The following is a 21,024-nucleotide window of genomic DNA, read 5'->3' as shown; positions in this document are numbered from 1 at the left end:
GCAAAGGGCTTTAATAATCTCTCTGTTGCTCTGGCTGGCAGTTTTCGGCATGCATCCCACATTCTTCAGCAGCCCTTTCCTTAGCAATGAATGGGCTTTTAGCACACTCTCATAATGGTTTCTTTTCCTGTGGCACTCGGAAAAAAAACTTTCAGTCTGCTCCAGCGGCCGCCTTGCTGCCTCTCCTCATCCACCAGAAAGATGTGGTGGTTCTGCTCAGCATATCCTCTGCTCAGCATATCCTCTGCTGCCAATGGAGCCACCTCTGAAAAAAGGTGGCGTGTGAGCAAGAGGTGGAGGGTGGCTTTGCCTCTCTTCACTTTCCTCAAAGCTCCTTTGCAAGCTGGGGGTAACAAGGCTGAGTTAGGACCTCTTCACCCACCCTCAAAGGAGCACATGTGTCCCACAGATCAGCAGCCCTGGTGCAGGATCAGGGGCTTCACCCTGGGGCTGGACTCTTTGCTCTGTGGCTGCACTGTGCCAGAGGTGAATTGCATTCCCTGATGCAGGAGGTCTTGGCTCTGACCTCAGGCAGGTGGAAAGTTCATGCTCCTCTTGCCTTGTTTTTCTCATTTTAATTCCCAGCTGGGCTGTTGCTCCAAAACCTGCAGAAACAGGACTGTTACACAGCCACAGTGGTGTGTAATCTACTCTGCACAGGTATGTTATTGTTTGTTTTGTTTTGCCTGGTTTTCATAATGATGCTGCTTCATTAGGGAGCTAAAATTGCTTCAGTTCAGGTGAGTAAAAGGGCCCTTGGAGCTCCCAGCAGGTATCTCACCTACAGTAGCCTAGGCAGCTTTGAAATTTTTATAATAGATAAAGTAAGCTCAGATTCTCAAAGGCTTTGAGATCACTGAGAAATACAAGCCTCAGGAAAACATCAGGTACCTATGTACTTTCCTAGGCTCCGCTAAGAAATGTGTCTGAAACACTGGACTTTAGCAGCAAAAAGCTCATTTTCCATGATGCGAACACATTGGGAGGAAAGGGAGAGAGCAGCAATGCAACACCCTGCTGTGACTTCGAAGATTTTGAGGTTATTTTCATACTAACCTGCAGAGTCATCACACACAATTCTGTGTTTCTCCACCCTTTTGAGTATGCATTTACCAGTTTCCTTAGATATATGCCACTGCCCTGTATTTCCACACACTTTTATGGCTCTTTTCAGGGTTAAAGAGAAAATCTGCATCAGCCCTTTCTCCTGTATAAGGAGAACTACTTTCTGAATCACATGGAGGGCTGGGACAACAGTAAACATAAAGGTAAGTTTTAGCTAGGTACATTGGCACACGCACTGGGAGATGTGCCTCTACTTGACTCCATCAACTTGTCCCTCATTAACAGCATTTGTTTCCAACACGCAATTCCATCATTTGCCGAAGGGTGGAAATCTCACAAGAAGTGTATTTCTGTGTATTTCTGTGAGTTTCACAAAAATAGGCAGGTTGGCTGAAGAGAAAGCTCCACTGAGGAGCTGCCTGAGATTACCTCTGAGCAGAAATTCAAGGACTGACAACCTCAGAGACCCACAGCCTTATTAGACTCATGAGCCTAATAACATCTCCTGAGTCAGAATGCCAAATTCCCTTCCTCATGAAGGAGGGAATTGCATTTGCTGGCTGAACAGCAGCCTTGGAGAACATAGGCAAAAGGCTGTAACACCTTCTTAAATCTGTATCTCAGAGACTGTAGCAAACATAGAGACTTTTAGTGGATGCAGTCCTGGTAGCTACCTATCTCCACCAGGAGAGGTGCAGAGGGTGACAAAGGCATGTAGTGAGCTCTGCAGAGGACTAACCACTCCTCTGGAAAAGAGATGATGGGGTTAAAAACCACAGCAGACAAATTTCCAGGTGGAAAATTAATGGAAGGCTTTTAAATCAAAGGACCACCTGGAAATATCTGAGTTGCAGATTGTTGGATTGCTGAAAATATCACATTCTTGCTGTGCTTACCCTTATGTTTTTTTCCAGTTACTTCTCAGAGATGTGTTGGCTCCCACAGCTCCTTGGTGTGGCCACTGTCACATCCTGCAGTGAGCTGGTGGCATGGGAAGACAGCCCTGCAGTGGGCAAAGGGTAGCTGCCCAGTCCCCTGTGTTCCTTGGCAGGAGCTTTGTCATTCCTGCTCGCTGTCATACCAGTTTACTGTCACCCATAATCAGGGATACAGTATTCATTGTCATCCCGTAATCAGGGATAAAATATGTAAGGATAGAGATTCCCCTTGTTGCTTCTAGCCACTGAATCACAATCAACATTCAGAAATTGCTCACGCTTCCCCCCCGCCCCAAGCAGCTTTTTATAGCATATCCCATAAAACTGATGTAAATCAATGCATGTGTATGGATGTATGGATGCCAGGCAGACCCTCAGATGTCCAACTTACCCACCTCCTGCCAGTGACAAGGCACTCCATCAACCCATTCATCCGTGGGAGAAATCAGCAGGGCACTTGGAGCATTTTCAAGCTCTTCATTCAAGCATGCTTCCCATGGCTGAGACGCTCACTCCGGTCGCTTCCCTCGCTTCTTCAGTAGCAAAGTTTCGCTGTGAGGGGAGATCACACAGCTTGTTTTCAGATCAGCCCTTGCTTGTTTTGAAAAGCCTGACCCTGAATTTCCTCCACCAGCTAGAGGCAATATCCCCTGCTAGGACAGGTTGTCACATATCCAAGATCTTGAATGTCTGTGCTTGTTCTTGTCCTTTTTTCCCCTACTTTTCCTTGCTTTTCCTTGCTTTAAACTCAAAGAAAAATCTTAGGGAGAGCTTATGAAGGAGAAAATTCTACTATTCTTGGGAGGTGATTGGTTTTTCTTCATGTTTTTATATTATGATGGTTTTGAAAAAGGGAACAACACACACAGTTTTAAAATTACTCCTGCCTCAGTATAACTTTGTTTCCAGAGCCATCAAAAGATCTTTAGGGTAAACGAGGTACATGTTGCGGGGGGGTATTATTCTATATTTTTCATCTTCTTTCTGGTAAAACTGCATGTGCCTGTGAAGGATAAAGTTAAATATTTACCTTAGGTCAACCATGCCTGTCTGCAGAGTTTATATTTTGTTGGAGTTTGGGCAAGCAAGTGGTATTTGCAAAATTCCTTGCCTGCCTCTGCTATTGGAAAATGCATTTACAGATGACTTTTTTTTTTCCTACTCAGAATATTTTTGATCAGGTATGAGCACTTGGCCAGCCTGGAGAAATGCTAAATCAACATATGACACTGTGGTAGGATTGTGTTTGGGGACTGTGTTATTTTATTTGCTGACCAAGAACCTAAATGAAGCAGGACCAGAGCAATATTCTTTGGCTCTGTCATCACTGGAGGCCAGGGAATTCCTTTCTGTGGTTTCAGATGTCTTGATATCTGGCTCCTTCTGGTAAATCCAGGCAACTATGCATGGCTGTCTAGTCCTGCATCCAGTTTGCAATGAAGTGAGCAGGCCAGGGGCACTGGGAAGAGCTGAGGAACACATCTCATCTTCCTCCCAGATGCAGGCAGAGAGGGTTTCTGCAGAAGGGCTGGAGTCTGTCCAAACTCCTTGGCATCCCAGGCCCAACAAAGTCTTCTTGCCAAACTAAAGTCTGCATACCAAGAAAGTGTTCTAGGTCTTCCTGCCACAGCTCACATGCTGTGGCTCTTCTGAGAACTTCATCTAGCTCAGTAGAAAACAAGATGTCTCCCATGCACTCTTCATGAATCCTCCTCAGAAAAAGGCCACACTGTAATACAGCCCCTTAGGACACTGCAGGTTGCCCAGTACATCTCCTTTGGGATGTTTGGGAGCACCTTTATTCAAGCTTCTCTTGAAAAACATGACTACAAAACGCAACTCCTTCCTGCCCTTGTCCCTTTCATCTTGTTCCCTCCTCCCCACCATGCCTTTGAGGCATCAGTCTTCAAACTACTTCAGATCAAAGCAGTTGCAGGAGATGACTGATGGATGGCTCGTCTCCAAGCCTGCTGATGTTTCTATTGGGTCTCCCAAGAACAGAAATCAAACAGCAGCCAGACCCAAGGAAAAAGCTGCAGACAACCTTGCCAGTCTCAGGAGAGGGAAACAGCAACAGGAAGACGGGGGAAGCAGAGGTGGAACAGAGAGGGTTCTCTGCACTCACTCCTGCTGCTATACAGGTTTGTAGGAAATGTGGCCTGAGGGCTACTCTAACCTGCGCCAAGTGCTGAGACTTGTATGTAGCAGGCATGAGACTCAGGGAGCTGCAAACAGCTCTTTGAAGGCCTTCCTCTCCTCCCCTAGCAGAGAAATTCAAATCCGATTTCTTCCAGTCTTTGTGTTGACCTTCCGAAGGTGTGGAAAAGAGTCACTTCTGTTTCCTAGGGGCACTAAAATCCTACATTTCTAGGAGGCAACAGCTAGATTACATAGACCCTATTATAAGCATCCATCTGCACTGATGTGCAGGTGAAGCATAAAAGGGAAGGACTTGATTCCCTTAGAGCCATTAAGATTTTTGCACTCCTTCCACTGAGGCCAGAATTTCAAATATCTACCATCAAAAACTGGTGTCAGGTTGAATTTGACTGGAAAACAGCATGACATCTTCTTTCCTGGGCCAGTGGTGAAAACTATATTGGTTGTTTTTTCACTGAAAGCAAAAAGATTTTTTAAAATTTTATTAAAAAGTAACTGAGTTTTTTTCTGGTTGTTTCGTTGTTGTTGTTTCATGATCCCTCTGCTGATTTCTGGAGGAAACACCCTAGCCCTGTGCAGGTGAAAGCCACTTAAGCCAAATAAAGAATCTTTCCAATGGGGAAAGTCAAAATCCCTAATTTAGAAGCAGCAGCGGGGTGGACATTGGAAACACGCAGACTCACTCGCTGGAAAGCTCCCAAGATCTACAAGCGCTGCAATGAAAACATGACACAATGGATCAGTCAATGATTACTACTGAATAAGCCAGCAAGGCTTCAGGGTTAATCACTGCACCCATCCATGAACTCTCACAGGGTGGGAAAACAGTTTGCTTTGCCTACAACGTCTTTGGGATGATGTCCATTTGTATGGTGAGGGGTTCACGTGCTCTGTCATCTTGTGGTTGGCAAAAGCATTGTTGTCTGAAGGTGTGTCAAGAGAGGAAGGGTAACTGTTTGGATCAGTATTTGAATCAAAAAAATTAAGAGGTGGGAAAAATGGAAGGGGAAACTGGGAGAAATTCTCATGGTGTCATTGACCAGGAAGGTCAACATCAGCATCCCTATGTCAAAGTGTTCTCTTTGAAGGGTTGGCTGTCACCAAACAGCCTCAGCATGGTTTCGAGAACTTTCACTGGGATCTACAGCTCTGGAGGTGTGTGTTCCTGGCTCTTCTCATAGCACTGCTCTGAGCAAGATCAGTCCCACAAGGACATGGAGGGATACTCCAAGAGAGAAGGAGTCTACTGTAATATGGTGGAAAAGGTTCTGTGTCAGTTCTTGCTCTGGTCTCATCCATGTGCTGATATCAATGAGTTTTCTAATTTAATACATCATTCTTGTTGACACTTCCCTAAATTTCTCCCCTTGGTTTCAGTTTGCACAAGGGAACAGTGTTTATGTTTGTTGTTTGGTTTTAGAATCTTTTCTCAACAAGGGATAGCTTTCCATATTTTTATTTTATAATTTTCTGTTGTCATTTCTTTTCTGCTTTTCCCCTTTTCATGGGTAAGTGGAAAGAAAAAACAGGTGAGATCAGGAGAGAATGGCAGGGAAAAATGCAACGAAAAATTAAGCATGACATTTTCACAAGGAATGCTCTGAAAATATTAATAAAAAAACTATTTAGAAATCTTCTAAATTCTTCTAATCATTTTAGAAATCTCCATCTTCTAATGGAGAAAGAAACAATTACGTTGAACATTAACTTGTTTATTATTCACAAACCTATTTGCAGAAAAAAATTCAAACCTGATTTTACATGATCTACATAATTTTTTTGTTCCTTTTGAGGTTTGTAGAATTGTATATCTTTAAAAGTGTTTGCAGACACTTGTTTTCCTGTTTAGTCTCTGCTGATTTGATGGGACATTGATTCACAAACTTCCACAAACCAAGTGTTACTCAAAGGGAAAGTTATCAGAGAAAAAACCCCAAAATCAATAAGAATTTGCTGGTATCATGAGTCTAATTTCAGTGCAAGAGCGAATCAAGAATTTTCATCAAGCTCTATAAGTGGATGGTGGTGGTGGACACAACTGCTTGTCAGTGGTGTTGTTACCTACTTACACACGGATAATTCCCAGGAGCTCCAGCCATGGTATAGTGATCTTCAGGTCTATCCATGAGATTGGAAAGCAGAAAAATATTATTAAATCAGGATTATTGTCCCATCACACCCTGTCAGCCTCTTTAACTAGCGCAGTCTACTCGAAAGGCAGATGTATGGCTGGTTGTTTTCACAGTGTGCTTTCTGCTAGGCTGTGCTTTGCTGATGTCAAGGGAACGAACTGAAATGGAGCCCCTGACAGAGTCCAAACACCAGCTGGAGCTCCTGGAAGTGCTCTTGTGAGTAAACATGACAGTACTGCTGCACCCACGAGGCTCTTGTGGGTTTGAAAGCCCCGTGTGCCCTCTATCAGCCCCATGTGTTATCACAGAAAAAAAGCTGCTGCTTTTGGCACATCTCAGGTGTCACCCCGGGTCCTGATCAGGGTGGTCAGGGACATTTCAGACCAGAGTGATGAGAAGATCCAGAAGGCTCAATCTAATTCCTGTGGCTCATTTGTCTGTGGAGAAACTAAAGCAGCTACTCTGACACCTGAATAAACCGGAACTTCTCATCTTTGTAGGGATTTCTTCTCATATCCCATTTCCTCGGGCTGTAACACAAGATCCATCAGGATCCATCTATCTTCACCTGATCCATCTATCAGACAGCCAGCTTGTGTGGCCAGACACGGGTATCCTCAAGGAAGAGTGCTCAGAGTCTCTGTGTCCACATCACCCTGTCCCTGGTGACCCCATGGAGCTGCTGAATGTCCTCGAGCGTGCGGACAAGGGACACAGACCTGTCCTGGTGCAGAGGGTGGCTCCTGCCTGCATGAGATATTCCCGGAGAGGAGAGGGGGACACCGAGGGCACGTGTGAACCCCTCTGATGGGGACACCATGTGTGAGCTGTGAAGACATTGAGGGGGTCTCTGAAGGGAGCACTGATGGGGATGTGTGGAAACCACGGGGACACTGAGGGGACACGTGCGAACTATGGGGACACTGAGGAGACACGTGTGGGCTGTGGGGACACTGAGGGGACACGTGTGAGCTGTGGGGACACTGAGGGGGACGTGTGAGCTGTGGGGACACTGAGGGGATGTGACTGAGGGGACAGGTGTGACACTAGGGCGGTGTGTGCCAACAGCGGCGATCCCGAGGGAGGACAATGGCGGGACAAACGTGACCCACAGGGACACGAAGGTGGATGCTTTGGGTTCCCTTGTAAGCTGTGTCACAGCGGAGGGTGTGGTGTAAACTGTGGGGACTCACTGGCCATCTCTGGGACTCGGAGGCCCCTCCAGGCCCCCGAGCCCTCACACCCCCCGGGCCGGGCCCTGAGGCGGGGATGGCGCGGGGCCAAGGCGGGCTCGGGGCGGGGCCAAGGCGGGGCGGGGCGGGGCCAAGGCGGGGCGGGGCGGGGCCGGCGCGGTTCCCGGGCCGGAGCGGGGCGGGGCCGGCCCTCAGTCCGTGCCCGGAGCGCCGCACGGTAGCGGCACACGCGGCGGTCGGAGCGGCATGGAGGAGGCGGCGGTGGCGGCGGGTGAGGGCAAGGCGGGCCAGGGCCGGAACGGGCACGCCGAGGGCCCGGCGGCGGAGGAGCGGCGGGGCGGCGGGGCCCGGCTGCGGGGCTGCCGCGGGTTCCTGCGGCGGAACGCGCTGGTGCTGCTGACGGTGTCGGGGGTGGTGGCCGGCGTGGCGCTGGGGGCCGCGGTGCGCGGCGCGGCGCTGGGCCCGGCGCAGGTGGCCTACCTGGCCTTCCCCGGGGAGCTGCTGCTGCGGATGCTGCGCATGGTGATCCTGCCGCTGGTGGTCTGCAGCCTGGTGTCGGGCGCCGCCAGCCTCGACACCCGCTCGCTCGGCCGCCTGGGCGGCATCGCCGTCGCCTATTTCCTGGGCACCACGCTGCTCGCCTCCGGCCTCGCCGTCGCCCTCGGCTTCATCATCCGCCCCGGCGCCGGCGCGTCCGCGCTCAACACGCAGCTGGAGCTGCAGGGCGCGCTGCCCGCCACCAGAAAGGAGACCGTGGACTCCTTCCTCGACCTCATCAGGTGAGGCCGCCACGCCGCGCTCCTTCCCCCGCCCTCCCGCCGCCGGAGGATGATGACAGAGCCGGCAGTGTTGCACGCTTCGGCTGCGGCTGGGGAGCCCTCCTCCTCCTTCTCCAGCTCCTGCATCCTCTTATCCTCCTGCATCTTCTCATCTTCCTGCACCTTCCGCTCGTTTTTTCTCCTTCTCCTCAGCCTCCTGCTTTATCTTCTTCATCTTAGCATCCTCCCCATCCTTATCCTGGCTTCTCCAGAGGCAGGGCTCTCTGCCCAGGTACCCGCAGCCCGGTCAGCTGAAGGGCTGCACGATGCTCTGGCTATTCCCCGCTTTGTTTTTAATTTTGCCTGGGTGGCTGCGAGGACGAGTCGAGGCTTGCTCGGAGTTTTGGGTGCCCAGGCTCGTTTTTTGGTTCTGCCTGAAGGGAGAGCGGCTCCTGGGCGCTGGCTGCAGGGCAGGCTTTGCCTGGCACCTTCCCTGCCCTCTTACCTGTTGTTGCCTGTCTCCTGCAGGCAGGGCAGGGCTGGGCAGCTCTGCTTATCCCTCACACACACCTTTTGCTTTAATTCTCCAACACTTTACCCAGTCTGCTCACCCCAATGCCTGCCCGCCTCTTAGAGTGCCCTCCCATAGGTGTGGGCATGGAAACACAGCCCTGTGATTCCATGGAGGACATAGCCTAAGCATCATTCAGTGTGAGGATGCTCTGTAGGTTCCCGAGCTTCCCATCCCACCTCTGCACCTTGCAAAGGCAAGACTTGCATTCCCCAAATCTGTCTGGAAACGAGGCTTCCGCTTCTGGTCAGGTGATAGTGGTTTTGTGTGTCTTTACTCCTCCTTACAAAGTTGCAAACTTCACCTTTTTTGTTTTTCTCGAGGCCTTTGTCTTGTTGAGATCTGTCTGGCTTTTTCAATAAGATCAGAGCACACAGACAAACGAGGCAGGCATCCAGATGGTGCTTTGAGTATTGGTCTTCCAACTGCATTTCCTTGTGCCTTGCACCCAGGTACAAACACAAGAATAAGGGAGGTGACCTGTGTCACAGCAGAGTGGCTGAAAAGTTGAGCCGAGTGGATATCCTGGTAATTACAAAGCAGAGTGGTTTTTTTAAATTATTATTTTGATTGTTTGCTTTGCTTTTATGAGTCCAGTTTTTCAGCTGTGTTTTTTCTCTGTCTGGACAAGTGGATGTGGCAACAAAGATAAAAAGGCTTTTTTAAAAAAAAAAAAAACCAACCAACCCCAAACCCAGAACTGTATTTACAAATTCAGGTTAATGTCCTTTTCTCCCCCTGAGACAAGTATGTTCCCTTTGGACAGAAAGTAAGTCTGGTTTGTTCCACTGGCAGCCATGTACTCAGTGTCCTCAGCTCACCTCTCCCTCTCTTAAGAACTGACAATTAAGGATCTTAAGGTCCTGACAGCATTGTTAAAAAGGAATGGCAGGACAATGGGAGTAGGTAGTCTGGCTGTGGTGATGATGTTGAATGGAGGGGAGGGAGGTGAAGGAAAAGTACCAAAAAAAAAAGGAGTAGGGGCACCCGGGAGAGTTGGGGAGATGCCTGTAGTGGTGGTTACCCCAGCACATCCTGGCCTGGCTGCTGTACCTGGTGTCACATCCCTGTGTCACCTGGCAGCATGGAGGAGTTGAGGAACAGGCCAGGGATGTTCTGGTGAGCTTCAGGCCGTGGGTAATATCTAAAGTTCAGAGCAGACAACTCTTTCTTCGTCTGGTCCGTAAATGCAGGTCTGGAGTTCATCTTCAAAGAGGTTATGACGGCCATGGGATTGAGTCCCTAATTCCAGAGTGGGGCTCATAATGATGAGCCTTGGGTAAAACATGGTGGGTTGCAGAGGAAATTCCTTCTAGGAGAAGAGGGGACAGGAACTTTCCCACAACTCATGTATGGGGGGCTGTGAATGCACCTTTTTCCTGGAACCCCAGGGGAGGGCTGTTGTAGTCACACTGTTGGGCAGTCAAGTTGTTACAGCGGTGAAATCCAGTCCAGGAAAGTCATGTTTGGTCACAGCCAACACTAAAGCTTTCAGTCTTAGCACAAAGCCCTGACAGACTGAGGGATGGAGAGAGCATGTGATTTTCAGGAAATAAGATCTCTCTCTCTCTTTCTGCCGTGTAATGTTATTTTTTAAACTGTTCTTGAGAACGTGGGTGTTTTGGTTTGAGCACTGAAGTTGGTCCCTGCTGTGACGGAACTTAGTAGAGTAACCTCATCTTGAGATAACAAAGTCTTCATTCTATAGGGCCTGGAGGGTTGAAATGATTGCTTTTTGTGTGGGTCGGTCTTGCAGCATCTTGCTCTTTGCTTCTCCTTTTACCTCCTTTGGCCATGAAACTTTGTTAGATGCAAGAAAACTCTATTTTCAGTTGTAGCACAAGACTGACTGTGATTTGCTGCTGCTTGGTTTCACAGGAAAGGTAAAAATGAGTTGCAAGTGAGTAAACTGAGTCCTCCTACAGCACTGAAAACCAATGTAAAACATGACCCAAGGAAGAAACAGCAAAGATGAGTTCACAGCTGTGTGTCACTGTTTGGTTCTGCAGATCACTTCTGCCTTTGGGAAGTCTATTAGGTAATGACCAAAGATGTTGCTTTTCATTGTTGCAGTCATGTCTGGAAGCCAGCTTAGTTCTTGGTTTTCCTCTTCAAAGTCTAAAGCTTCCCCACAAACATGTGCCTAGGCATGGTGAAACAACCTCTGGAAAAAAGATTTATCTTGGGCTTTGGTATCAAATGATCAATGACTCACTGGTGAACCCAAAAGCTGTCTCTGTTTTATTTTGCCCACTGACCATAACCTCCAGGTCTGATTCATCTGGCTGGAGGTGCTGGAGCACCCTCTTGCTTTCCCTTCTGGCAAGAGCTAGAGGCAAACAAGCCTTGAGCATGTCTGATCAGGGCTTAGGCACACTGTCCTCTGCCCCAGGACATGGGGTGGGGACAGCAGAGCTGTCATAAGGTGTTTTTGTGCCCCAAAGCAGGGATGCTGATGGCTCATCTCAGGTCTGTCATGTGTGGAGCTTCCTAAAGAGGAGCACGGCCAAAGGCAGTCATCGGCCAAAGGCAGTCATTGTGGGAGAGGATCAAGAGTTCACAGCAACTTCCTCAAGGCTGGTGGCTTTACAAAAAGCACCCAGAAAGTGGGGTGTTCCCTGAACTCAAGGCAGGATCTTAGAATTCCTTAAAATCTGTCAACAGAAGATGAGGGGAGTGAAAGAAAAAATTAGAATTTCTGGGTTTTTCCCTTACTCATTTGTTTGGTGGAGAAGATAAAGCAACAGAGAATAAAGAGAGCTTGTTGTGAGCTTGATTGTGAAGTGGTTGGCAGCTGGAGGAAGGGGCTGGCTGGGGTGTGGTGGGCTCTGGGGCTCAGTCAGTCCCCACCTGAGAAGGTAACACTGCAGTGCCAGCTTGGCTCTGCCTGTGCCCCAAGGATGGGACTCCAACCACCTGCTCACACAGCCCACCTGCAACTCGCTGGAAAGCAGTTGAAGCAGCAGGATGAAGTGTTTTGCAAGAATCTATTGATTTGCTAACAGTTTTAATGGGCAGTTGTCACGACTGAATGTTCCAGTAAGGTCAGAGCTTTGTTCTAGTTCATATTTGCTGATTCAACAAAATTGAACAGTTTCACAGGAACCTATTGATCCTGTCAAAATTTCTGTCAGTGGGTGATCCTGGTGTTTCATTTCAGTGAGGTCAATGTTTTGCTGTCATTTTATACAGAGGACTTAAGTAGAAAATCTCACTCATCAAAAAAGGAACATTTCAACAGGGTATTTTACACTTTTTTTTTTTAGTGGAAAAAAGGATCTGAAACAGGTTTTCTTTGCCCAATTTTGGGATGAAAACATGTTTTGCAACTGTGGAATTGGCTTTGGGGAAGGGAATTCTGTTTTTAATCCAACCCTAGCTATAACAGTCTGGGAAGGGAAGGAGGTAATCCTTTTTTTTTTTTAATAGGAAGAGTGCATGGAGGTCCACACGTCTGCCCCAAGCAGTAAGGTCAGGGTTTCCCAGTTTGCCAGGCAAGTCTGCAAAAACTGTTTAAATTTTATTGCTTGTCAATGCCCTCTCTTGTCTCTCTGCCAGATATTACCAGCTGAGCTTCCAAAGGGAGCACCCACAGCAAGCTCATGCCTTTGCTCTGAGTGTCTTCAGATCCATAGGGAAGGCAGTCACCCAAAACCAACAACCATGGAAGGCCATCACTGAAATCCCAATGTGGAAAGACAGTAAAATGTGACTGTTAGAAGAGGAGGGGGAGATGCCGCCTTTGAATTCATAAATAGAATAAAAAGTGTCCAGGCAGTGGCTGCAGTTACACCAAGAGACAGGGTGACCTCTGGGTTTGAAGCTGGTGGCTGGTTGTGAAAGTGAAGGTAACTGTCTCACTTTGCTTGTGTCACTTTCTGAGTCTGGAATCTCTCTCAAAGTACAGGGATTGCTGACTGAGTTTTGTAGGAAGAACTCAGTGTTTTCATTCATGTGGCTGCACTCTCTGGCAGGGCTTTTTTAGTGAGCCTCTGAACATTTCTGGTCCTTTCATTTGTTCCTTATGTTTGTTACCTTTTACTGCTGACTTCCCCAGTTACATTTTATTTTCCAAGCATCAAAAATACAGACTGGACCATTAAGGCAAAAAAGTATCAAATATCTGCTAAAAGAAAACACATTTTCAAGTTTCGCTTTATTAAAACAAATGCACACACTCACAAATAAGAGTATGTGCAGGGCATGTGTTGTGCATCCACATACTAAAAACCAGATGAGGAAAATTGCTGTGTGTGATATTGAATGAAAATCTTGGGACAGAAAGAAAAAATGAAAGTACTGGAGGAATTTGAACTGGGCTCTGGCATTTTGCCACAGGTGGCAATAAAGCTGCTGCGAGTGGACTTGTACCATTGGAAAAAACCCTGAAAACTGGAGATAACCAACACAGAATATTTTTGTAGACTTCCTCAAAAAAGTATGTTTTTTGACAGTAAGGTTTTTGGCCTCAGACGTGGAACCTTTTTGTAAGAAGCAATGCAAGAGGAATGAATAGTATTTTAGGGTTTCATTCCATTTGCCTGGATTTCCCTTCATGCTTTTGCTGCCAGAGCAAAGTTGTTTGCAGAGCTCCAGCAAACGAATCATTTAGAAACAGTTGTTAATGATAATCCCTTGCACATACAATGGAGGAGTTCCTGTGTAATCCTCATCCCACTGGTGGAAAGATACAGGCCTGTAAAGGAGAGAGCAATTCGACCCTAATATCCAAATGGAGAAGGAGGAGAGTTACAGAGTCTCCCTCTGCCAGCTCCAGGTTCCCTTAGTTGTCCGGGATTCCCCCAAGAGTGGATGTTACAGCTAAACTAAGATTTCTATTGCAGCAGAAATACAGTGGCATCTTCCTGGGGAGTAATGGTCTTTTTCTGACTGGTAGGAACAGCTTTTCATAGGAAGAAAGGTGCATCCACAATCCAGCTGTGCATAGGGAGATGGTGTGATGAGCACAGTCTTCAAGCAGGAAATAACTCACATACCCACCCTTGGTGCTGCTACTTTCTTGTTTCAGTTTTGAGAGGATCTGAGAGAGGGGTGCTTTCTCACGCTGTGTGTTGTGCAGTCGCATGGAGGTTTCCTGGCTTAGCCCAGCTGTTGCTTCATCCCCAGGACACAGCTGTCCCCCTTGGCAGCTGTCCAGTGGATTTCTGACACGGCTTTTTTTGGGGCTGTCTCTGCAACTTGTAGCAGGCAGAGAGGCTTTCCTGGCAGGTGTTTGTTGAGGGGAGTGAAGTCTCTCTGTGCCACCTGCTTCACTTTTGTGGCACAAAGGAGTTGGGGTATGTGTGTGTGGAGCGAGGTGCTGGCAGCAGTGGAGCACCTGGGGTACAGGCAGCCCAGCTGTCCCCCTGCCACAGGGGACTGTCCCAGGCCTGTGTTCTTGGCCTGTGTCTCTGCATTTGGGGCCAAGGCTGTCTGATCCCACACTGCTGCGCAGGGCTCCTTATCACCCAGGGCCAAGGTTTGGCCAGCACCATGTTCTTGAGATAATCCACATCTGCTTCAGAAGGGCTACAGTGTTTACTGCCACAGAGCATGGGCCATCAGAAACAGTCAGCAATCCAACAACACAACCAGGGTGATTTCCCTAAACTCCATGTTCACATTGATACAGGCACTCAAAGCACAAAAACCTTATAAACTTTTGGTCCTCTCAGAAAAGCCAACTGGCAGACACCCAGATTTCATTTGCATGCCCAATTACCCAGCTCATCAGCTTTCCCTTTTGTTGGTTCACCCTCACAGGAGGGATGTCCGTGCTTCCCCATGCAGCTCCTCTGCTCACAGGGACAGAGCTGTGTCTGTGGTGGGTGAGCTTCACCTCACCAGGTGTGAGGAGCAAACCCTGCAGGCACAAGTCCATGATGGGCCCAGGCAGGTCACCAGCCAGCTTTCATCTCTCCCCAAAGCACGCAGCATCTTGCCCCGTTTTTTAGGCACTGCGGTGGTGTTCTTGCTCAAATCCATCCAAAGGTAAGAACTTGTGATCCAACCCACCTGTAATTAAAGTTGAATTTAATTCACATGTTGTCTAATCTTGAGGGAGCAGTAATTGTATTCTGTGCAGACCTCTTGCCTGTTAGATAACTCATTTTATTTGTTGGTTGCTTTTTATGACCCGACACATTTTCTTCTTAAGCTTTGGGATTTGAAACAGGAGCATTTTGGTGTTTTGCATTTAGGTGTACTTAGAAATTGGATTGAACAGAACATACAACTCCTTCTGAGCTTAAGATCCAAAGTTTTTACTTGGCAAATTGTCAACTGGTGCTGGAGAAATAAAGAAGTGTCTACTCTAGGTTGCTTTTTAGCATTATTCACACTTGAAGTAAGAACCTGCCCCTTGCCTTGCTGTAACAGAGTTGCTGGCATCACTTAACTGTGCTTTAAGTATATGCTTGGAGATAAGTTAATGTTTAGTTACTGAGGCCCATGCCTGACATACTGTGCAAATTATGAGGGTTTGGTTTCCTGGCCACATTTAAACATTGGAGAACCGTGTTGTTTAGGCTTTAGGATTGCTTCCTTTGGTTTTGTTTTCATCAAGATGGAAAAGCTGATTTAAATTTAAAAAAAAAAAAAAAAAAAAAAAAAAAAAAAAAAAAGAAAGAAGAATTGATTTCTGGTTGGTTTTCAGTCTTTTTTCGTCTCTTTGCTTCTTCAAAGTCCAGTCAGTTCTTTTTTTAAAAAAAGTAATCATCCTGCTATGAAAAGCTGAAAAGAAATACCCTTCTTTTCCCAACAGCATGAGCCCATTTGTATATGTGATATTTTACTCCTGATAAAAGCAAGTTTGCTTTTACTTTACTCAAGGTTTTTTATCCACCAGAGAGTTCCAGCTGTGCAAGAACTGAAGCATGTTAGCTGTTCCATTGATCTTATTTGACCAATTCTTTAAGAACTTTGCTGAGTGAGAGCTCGATCTCCTGCTTTCAGACCCACAGCTCTATTGTCAACTTTTGAGGAGAAAAAGTTGCTGTTTCTTTCATGCTTGGTGGAATGTAGACTCCAGAAGACAAATTATTTTTGGAGCAATCCTCCTAGTACACTTGAAGTGCATCAGAGAGAGAGGCTGAGGTATTTCATAGCAGACAGGTGTCTGATAAAGCTCCATGAACTTTACAGCTGCTGTCAAGGCTATGGGAAAACTCCCCGTGTGGCAGGAGAATGGAGCCATGCAACCAAAAAGGCCAAAGTCCTTATCTGGGCCATATTTTATCTCCCTCTTGCTTTCAAAGATTTGACTCTGCTGCTCCTTTTCTTGCTCTGGTTTGGATTTGCACATTCCATGGCATTTGTGGATTGACCACAGCCTGGTTTAATGTTTGCCTGGGTAACTATGGCAAAAATTGGGAGAAGTTAGCAGAGCACAGCCTGGAGGGAGCTGCAGTTCTTTGGAGTGCAAAGAACAAAGGATGGGGAACAACTGTCCAAATGTTTTTTACTACAATTAACTGGCTCTGGGTAAGGTCTTTTGTTTCCTCACCATAAGGGTTCTTGTGTCTTTATGATGCCTTCTACTGGCAGTATTTCCAGCTCATGCCCATCTCATTCCTGCCCTCACCAACTGGGGTCCTGCCATAACCCCAGAGATCAGCTTTTGTTCCCGTTTTCCTTTCTGACACAGAAAACCAAGAGCTGTCATTTGGCATGGGGAACACGTGCTCTTTGCCCATAAGGGAAGAAAGGAATTATAGCATTAAAACCAACTATAAGATGCCACAAGAAGCTTGGAAGAATCCCCTGCTTGGCCCAGTTCACTATTTTGATTTCCTGTATGCAGATATATACGGGATGGTCAGAAAGAGTGTACCTCACTTTGCATGCTGTCCTCTCTGCATTCACCTGATGCTAGATTGGCATTTCTGTGTGAAGGCACTGCTGGATTCAGATGTTCCATAGGAGTTGGCTGTATTTTCCATCTGTGTTGTCTAAGCCCTTGCAGAGAAGTCTGGCCCGTGATGTTGTTCTGCTCTGCCTTGGTGGTCAGGGAAGCTGCCTTGCTGTGTTGAAGGGTTAAGCCATTCTCCTAAGTGGATTTTGCTGATTGGATTGCCCTTCATGTTGATGCTGTGAGCGAAGTGTAATCACATGAGCAATGTTAAAAACCTGCCTGATGCTGGAGGCCATAAGCTGGTGCTGCAGCTGGTATGGCTGAGCCAGTCTCTGTAGCCACTGGGCTGTGGGTGTGTGTCACCAGCATTGTGTGTGATTGCCTCTGGTGGCCCTGCCCAAAAGATGAGGTGTGGCACCTGTCATCTCTTTCATGTGTTCCAAGGAAGGTGGCATCCACACCTCTGGACACATAGCAAGCTCTGTGCTGTGCTGCTGGAGTATCTTCTGTGCTACACACCTCACCAGTGCCAGTGTGCTTGTCTTTGGAAAAGGAATTCTGAGAGCAAGATACATTGCTGCATTTATTTAAGAAGCTCTCCATGACTTGTTTCATTTTCTTGTTTTTCTCTTACAGGAACCTGTTTCCTGCAAATCTTGTTGCCGCAGCTTTCCGAACGGTAAGATCTGTGTGGGCTTTGGACATGAACTACAGTGCATAGGCACTTTTATTGGAAGAGGGCTAGAAAGATGGTGTAGAAAACACCAGGAGTTAATTTAGAAGGTAGGGTTTTTAAAAGCACATAATATAGTCAGATTTCCATGGCAAATTATTTGAAAAATATCCCTCAAACAAAAGCATATTCAATCTTTTCTTTTCTACCTTCACCAAAAATACTCTTTAAATTTTGGGATCCACATTGGGCAGCAGTGGCAATCCTGCTTTGTGCCAGGCTGCTTACCATTTTGCAGGAAATGGTAAGCTAGCTTTGGAGCTAGCTTTGGGAGTCCTGTGGCTATGTAGTTTAGAGCTGGGCTCAGAACAGACAAGGCTGAAGACCTTTAGGCTCCTATGTGTGTAAGCATTACCTGTTGCCTGATGGTTTTATTCAGTAGTTTTTTCCATTTTATCCCTTGCTGGATTAATTACTCAGCCTGGTTTCTCTTCCAACAGAGACTGTGTGTGGTGGGATGGTAACTGGCACCAGAACATAGTGTGGTTTAAACTGATGGATAGGAGCTGTAGGACTCCAAAAAAGGTTTTGATTTAGTTCTCAATGCTAATTTTATATATCAGGATAGAGAATGTTGAGAATATTGTCATGGGACAGAGTGATTCTTTATGATACAGGAGCAGAATAATAGCTTTTGCCTTCATGGTGTTCTGTGGGTTTGCTTTTGTATCAAAACCAAGGGCAAACTCTTAAAGTCAAGTTCCATTTTGCATGAATATATACTACAGTACAAGTCAATATTCCATGAGTAAAAACAGAAGCAGTACAAAAATAGCCCTATGAAGAGGATATTTTGTGATGCCTCTAGTGTCAGGGCTGTGTGTGTACAGGGATGAAATAAAGCAGTCCTCTTTTCCCTCTGCGCTGCTGTTGTCACAGCCAATTGACAAGGACAGAAGCTTTTCCTTCCCTCCTTTTAGATTTAAAGAAAACAAGCCCAAAGAAGTGCCCTGCTTTTGTGAGGTGTCTGGTTTGTTTATCAAAGTAAACTGTTGCCCTAGATTTTAGATATTTTGCTGACAGTTCTAATGCCTGCCTCACCATTTTTGTTTGCTTGTGTTTTTTTTTTTCTTACCTGCAGTATGCGACAGACTATAGGATAGTGCTCAGGAACACTACCTCTGGAAATGCCACAAAGGAAAAGGTAAGATCACTTCTTAGGTTTTTAAACAAATTGTTGTCAGTAATGTTTGACTACTTCACAGCCTGTAATTCTTTCCAGCAGTCTTGGGAAAGAAACAAGTACTTTTCTTTGCCTGGAACTGAGACACACACAAGCTGAATGAGTACCCACAGCCACAACAGAAAACAGTGATGGAGAGGAGAGTTGAACTCAACTGATGTGACCCTTGACACTTTATTTTTTTAGGCCACGCTTTCTTAGACTTGGTCTCACTTGATCTAAATTTTAGTCAGTCTGCCTAATGTTTCCAAATAACTTTCTGTAGACTTGGAACTAAATAGCAATCAGGCTGGCTAAATATGTCCCTTAAATCTTACTCTTCATTAAGAGTTTGGAAAGAATGAGGGTTTTTTTTTCTCCTCTACCCAAGGCTCTTAAAAAAAAAAAAGAGTTTTGTTGAGTTGAGAACTTTTTCTTGTTGCTGAGATTTTGTTTGAAGCAGTAACAAGTGGTCTGAAGGAGTAAAAATTACAGACAGAACATTACAAATAGACCACTGTTGCAATAGTGTCAAAAAGGGAACTGATGTGTAGGTGTAGACAAAATAGAGAGTGGTATCTTCCATATGTAGATGGTAGGACTTCCAGAAACGCTCTGGATCCCACTGAATGTCATTGCTCCTGCAGACAGGGCTATCAAATATGTTTATTATTGGCCAGAGCCAACATGTTGCAGGTCCAGAAATAATTACAGTTGTCTTACAAGCAGCATGTCTTACCCTAAAACAGACCCAGGGTCTCAGTCTGTAAGATGTCACCTTGCACCAAATAAAGTGTCTCGTGTGCTGCCATGGGATTTTAGGCTGACTGGTCTGAGAAATTACTTTCAAGGTGCTCTTCTCTTCCTCAAGTTCATTCTGGCTGTCTGAGCTCAGGATCAGATGTTGGGTTACTATGTTTTTAATATGAATTCCCCTGGGGCAAGAAACTGGTAAGGTTTGCATTTGTCATGGAAGGGCTCAGCTGGGGTTTGCCCAGCAGTTTGCAAAACCATCAGGGGAAAAAGCAGTTTTTCCTCACCCAGAGGAGCAAATGCCTGAGACAGGGAGCATTGGCTTCATTATGTTCTCCTCCCTGTGCAGGGTGTGTGAGCAGGTGATGCAGTGCAGAGTGTTTGCTTCCAGCCCTGGGCTGAACTTTCACCAGCCTTGCCGGCGGGGTGACAGGGATGACGCACGAACTGAGCAGGGACAGAGCTGTGCCTTGCCTGGGAGCCCTGGCATCACAGGGTGAGCAGTTCCACTGGGGAAGGAGGCAGCTCCCCCTGCCCCTGCCTGCTGGATCCCATTAGCCCAGATCTGCTGTCACCCTGTGTGACACAGATGCAGTCTGTGGCTGTGGAATCCCAATAGAGCACTTTCCCCCTCTGTGCCCTCGTGTCCTCAGCCCTGCAGCTTTGTGCTGCTGAAATGCATTCAGGATGAAAGGCTGTAGTAAAGTGCACTTAGATTTGTGTATTAGTTGCAGAGTGCAACATTTAAGCAAGGGTAAATGAAAGGGGAGTAAGTCTTTTATTTATCTTCACTGTCAGGTTTGATGTGGGCTCCATAGCAACCGAGCATGGATTAAGGCTACATCCATATCCATTGGACAGAGTGCTGGCTGTCAAGTACTTTTTTAGTGCTTGTTCAACACCATCACATTTCCCTAAGAGATAAGAATGTGTCTTTTGGCCCTTTAAAATGCAACATGATTTTTTTCATTTTTCCTCTCTCTTTTTCCTGCTTATCAGTCTCCTATTAGAAAAAATATTCTGAATATGCCACTAATGTCTGTTTTTCCCAACAGTTGTGATGATGTAAAGGTTATTTCTGCTATTATTTTCCAAAATCTTTTTTAAGTTGTTGGAGCAAAATCAGACTGAGCTTCTTTAATTCCAGAAGACGCCCTACTATCTCTAGGGAAGAACAGACCAAACAAAAAGAGAGCATCATCTCAGTTTTGTTAGCTCAATTTCAGAACTGCTCTGACCATAGTATTTATGGATAGATGAGGATTAGGTTTGGAAAGAAAAGTGTGATTTTTGGATATCAAAGTGACAGAAGTTTGGTTCCAGGGGAATAAGATCATATTCCTAATCTACTTTTTTCTTTCATCAGCAGAATATTTGAGTGAAGAGGAGAAATGTTTTCCTTCAACTTCCCGTACAAATAGCGTAGAGCAAAATTTTCCATTGATTATATTTTCCCCCCACTGGTTAATAGGCCCTGTCTTCTCTTGCTGATGAAGTGAATAGTGGGACATGTAGTTGTTTGCTCAGCCATGTCCTTTTTTGTTGTTTCACATGCTCACCTCATGTTTACCCAGCTTTTATGGCTACATCCTCTCTGTCTCTTTGGCAGCAAAACTTCCTGGGGCACAGACTATCTCACTTTACCATCTGCAGCACAGGGAGCCTGGAGGGGGCTCAGTTCCTCTTTGGACAGGAGTAAAAATACAC

General features: G+C 46.3%; 1 protein-coding gene and 1 long non-coding RNA gene across 4 annotated transcripts in view; both read left to right on the top strand.

Annotated features, from left to right (window-relative positions):
• Positions 1 to 424: 424 nt before the first annotated feature.
• On the top strand, positions 425 to 7,226 carry LOC310907084. Of its 3 annotated transcripts, none has more exons than XR_014589539.1 (4): positions 425 to 660; positions 1,175 to 1,268; positions 6,424 to 6,511; positions 6,796 to 7,226. It is a non-coding gene; the product is annotated as an uncharacterized lncRNA (long non-coding RNA). The 3 variants fall into 3 exon arrangements; XR_014589540.1 differs by lacking the exon at positions 6,796 to 7,226 and adding an exon at positions 6,635 to 6,789; XR_014589541.1 differs by lacking the exons at positions 6,424 to 6,511; positions 6,796 to 7,226 and adding an exon at positions 5,252 to 5,928.
• Positions 7,227 to 7,734: 508 nt separating this feature from the next.
• SLC1A4 (solute carrier family 1 member 4) overlaps positions 7,735 to 21,024 on the top strand; it is a gene marked incomplete at its 5' end in the record, with an annotated part of 34,270 nt that continues 20,980 nt past the window's right edge. Inside the window, 3 exons of the mRNA XM_083856948.1 lie at positions 7,735 to 8,267; positions 17,306 to 17,348; positions 18,484 to 18,546. Coding sequence (XP_083713074.1) covers positions 7,735 to 8,267; positions 17,306 to 17,348; positions 18,484 to 18,546 — 639 coding nt within the window. The remainder of the gene's footprint in view (positions 8,268 to 17,305; positions 17,349 to 18,483; positions 18,547 to 21,024) is intronic.

This window comes from Zosterops lateralis, assembly GCF_965231275.1.
Source record: "Zosterops lateralis genome assembly, chromosome: 3".
NCBI classification, from domain to species: domain Eukaryota; kingdom Metazoa; phylum Chordata; class Aves; order Passeriformes; family Zosteropidae; genus Zosterops; species Zosterops lateralis.
Note: the sequence above shows the minus strand (reverse complement) of the source record. Positions and strands in the feature narration are given on the sequence as shown.